At 48.0% G+C, this 2,780-nt stretch overlaps 2 protein-coding genes across 2 annotated transcripts in view; one reads left to right on the forward strand and one right to left on the reverse strand.

Moving 5' to 3' along the window:
* Window positions 1–20: 20 nt before the first annotated feature.
* On the forward strand, window positions 21–1,729 carry LOC108250865 (GTPase IMAP family member 9-like). Its single transcript, XM_017440945.3, has 2 exons — window positions 21–103; window positions 645–1,729. The coding sequence occupies exons 1-2, from the start codon at window positions 82–84 to the stop codon at window positions 1,436–1,438; spliced, it is 816 nt and encodes a 271-aa protein (XP_017296434.1). The 5' UTR covers window positions 21–81; the 3' UTR covers window positions 1,439–1,729.
* mettl23 (methyltransferase like 23) overlaps window positions 1,193–2,780 on the reverse strand; it is a 4,599-nt gene continuing 3,011 nt past the window's right edge. The window contains exons 4-5 of the mRNA XM_025002763.2: window positions 2,472–2,556; window positions 1,193–2,386 (exon numbers count right to left, since the gene is read on the reverse strand). Coding sequence (XP_024858531.1) covers window positions 2,206–2,386; window positions 2,472–2,556 — 266 coding nt within the window. The 3' untranslated portion in view covers window positions 1,193–2,205. The remainder of the gene's footprint in view (window positions 2,387–2,471; window positions 2,557–2,780) is intronic.

Below are 2,780 nucleotides of genomic sequence, written 5' to 3' on the forward strand. Positions count from 1 at the left end.
ATGGGGGAGGACGGGGGAGGACGGCTGTCCTTTAAAGACGAGCTGGAGGGGAAGGGAGACACATCGAGACGAGCGTCCAGGATGAGGTGCTGCCAGACACCTGGTGAGTAGACCCCTTCACCCTGATCATCACCTTAACGTCTTTCAGATGTTTTTAGAGTTTCTCTGAACATCTGGATCACTTCGGCTCATTCCAGCCTGGATGGTTCCCACTTCTGATCCAAACTGGTCCTGGTTCCCTCTTTACTGGGAACTTTTTAGGTCGTTTAAACTCTGAATGTCTCTGTTTTCAGTAGAAAACAGAGACAATAAAACTCCAGCACACCTGTCAAGGTGTGTCTTGGAGACAGCAGGTGTCACCTGGACGGTGATAATATTTAAACTGTCAACATCAGCTTCAGTTCGGCTTGTTGTTGTGAGTTGACCCAAAACTGAGCCTGAAGGCAAATTACAACTTTTCCCCTGAAGTTCAGAAAGTTTTCTGGTTCTGAAGTTCAAACTGAGCTGTGAAAACAAGCCGAACACGAGCTAAAAGCTGCACAGATCGGCTGAAGAATATATTAAATATTATTAGTATTATGTCTCAGTGGGAGGACACATTATGGAATAATCCAACTTTTAATTCCTGTAACATTTTCCAACAGGGCTGAGGCTGGTGGTCATCGGCAAGAAGGGATATGCCAAAGATTCGGTTGTCAGGATCCTCCGGAATAAATCTGAGGTCACTGAAAGTCCCTCTGAGGACCTCAAGACCGGCTTAAAGGAAACCAGTTCTGCAGAATTCCAGGTCCAGCTCGGAGAACATCACCTGACTGTTGTTGACAGTCCAGGTTTTTGCGACCCAAACATGAAAGAAGACGAGGAGATAAGGAAGATCAAGAAGTGCGTCATCGAATCCTCCCACCACGTCTTCCTGTTGGTGCTGAAGACAAATGGGTTTATTCCTGAAGACAAAAAAATGTTGGAGACGGTGAAATCCATGTTTGGTCCAAGAGTCACCAGGTCCATGATCCTTGTCTTCACCGCAGACAGGCCCGGCACGTTCACAGAAAACTTCCTTTCTAAGAACGAAGAGATCAGGAAGTTGGATGAAGAGTGCAAGAAGAGACACGTGACGTTCTACACGGAGGAGGAGGAACCTTCTGAAATCCAAGAGCTGCAGGAGAAGCTCCTCGACGTGATGAAGACGAACAGCGAAGGCTACACCTACCACAGGATGAGAATGGTTGAGGACAGAGTGGGAATGGTGAGACGGGTTACTTTGATCATGACGGCGGCTTTCCTGGTGGGAGCGGGGGTTGGCGCTGCGCTGGGGTTCCTCCTTCCCGGCGCCGTTGGGTACAGTATGGGGGCTCTGATTGGATGTGTCGTTGGAGGAATCGTTGGGTTGATGGTTGGTGTCTCAAGACAGTTCCTGAGGGAAAGATTCTGCATCTGAAGTCTGGTTGGGTCCATATTTGTCCTCATGGAGCCGTTCAGTTAAAGGGACAGTCCTGCCAGCTGTTCTGGGTTTGGGTCCAGTTAATCCTGGTTCTGGTTCTGGTTCTGGTTGATTTAAAGCAAAGTTAGTTTTCTCTGCTGGAGAAACTAAGTGATTTGATTAAAGTCTGTATTTTTGTTTTCAGTAAACTTCAGGGTTTAATTTTACTCTTTGATTAAAAACAGTTAAAGTTTATAAATCAGGTGAAGGTTTGACTTTTAAAATACGAATAAAGTTTAAATTATTCTGTTTGTTTTTATGATGATTTTAATGAATATATATTTAATATATATTTATGACTAAAAAACATTTATTTTTACACTCTTCAGGATTCAGGTCCCACACAGAGTGTCAGACCGGATTCAGGTCCCACACCGAGTCTCAGACCGGATTCAGGTCCCACACCGAGTCTCAGACCGGATTCAGGTCCCACACCGAGTCTCAGACCGGATTCAGGTCCCACACCGAGTCTCAGACCGGATTCAGGTCAAAAGACCTGAAGCCTCAGCGTGTCTCAGACCAGCAGCAGACAGAGTGACCCAAACACATTCCAGCTCTTATTGTCATCTTTTCTGACCTTTGACCTCTGAGTTTAACCCAGTAATAATTAGAAGTAACTAACCTAAGAGGCCGCTGGTTAGCTGCTGGTTAGCCGCTGGTCAGCTGCTGGTTAGCTGCTGGTTAGCCACTGGTTAGCTGCTGGTTATCAGCTGGTTAACTGCTGGTTAGCCCTGGATGATCTCTGCGGTGTCCTTCTTCTGGGTGATGATCATCATCTGGATGCTGTGGCTGCCCGGCAGACTCGACCCGGCCAGCTCAGGTTCATCTGCACCGAACCGGGCCAACGGGACTTCCACGCAGTCCAGGTTCCACCTGTGGAGCAGAACCTCGATGGACCAGTCGGCGCTGGAACCAGAGAAGGTTAACAAGCGTCAGTTTGAGATTGGACTCTCTGAACGCAGAACCTGGAGGATTCAAGCAGCAGCCGTACCTTCTGACTTGGTACGTGGTCCAGAACTGAGCCTCAGGGTTCTTCCTCAGGAGACAAACAAACGTCACAAGAACGTCTTCGAAGTCTGAAACAGTCAACAGACAAGAACCGTTCTGACCCGCGTCCTGCTGAGGTGTACCTGAGAACAAAATCCATGAAAACTCCAAAACTGGACCGAGTCCTAAACCTGACCGGGTCCCGTTTGGAGCTCTAAACCCGGTCCTGTTGGAGCTCTAAACCCGGTCCTGATGGAGCTCTAAACCCGGTCCTGATGGAGCTCTAAACCCGGTCCTGATGGAGCTCTAAACC

The sequence above is a fragment of the Kryptolebias marmoratus genome, linkage group LG12, assembly GCF_001649575.2.
Source record: "Kryptolebias marmoratus isolate JLee-2015 linkage group LG12, ASM164957v2, whole genome shotgun sequence".
NCBI lineage: Eukaryota > Metazoa > Chordata > Actinopteri > Cyprinodontiformes > Rivulidae > Kryptolebias > Kryptolebias marmoratus.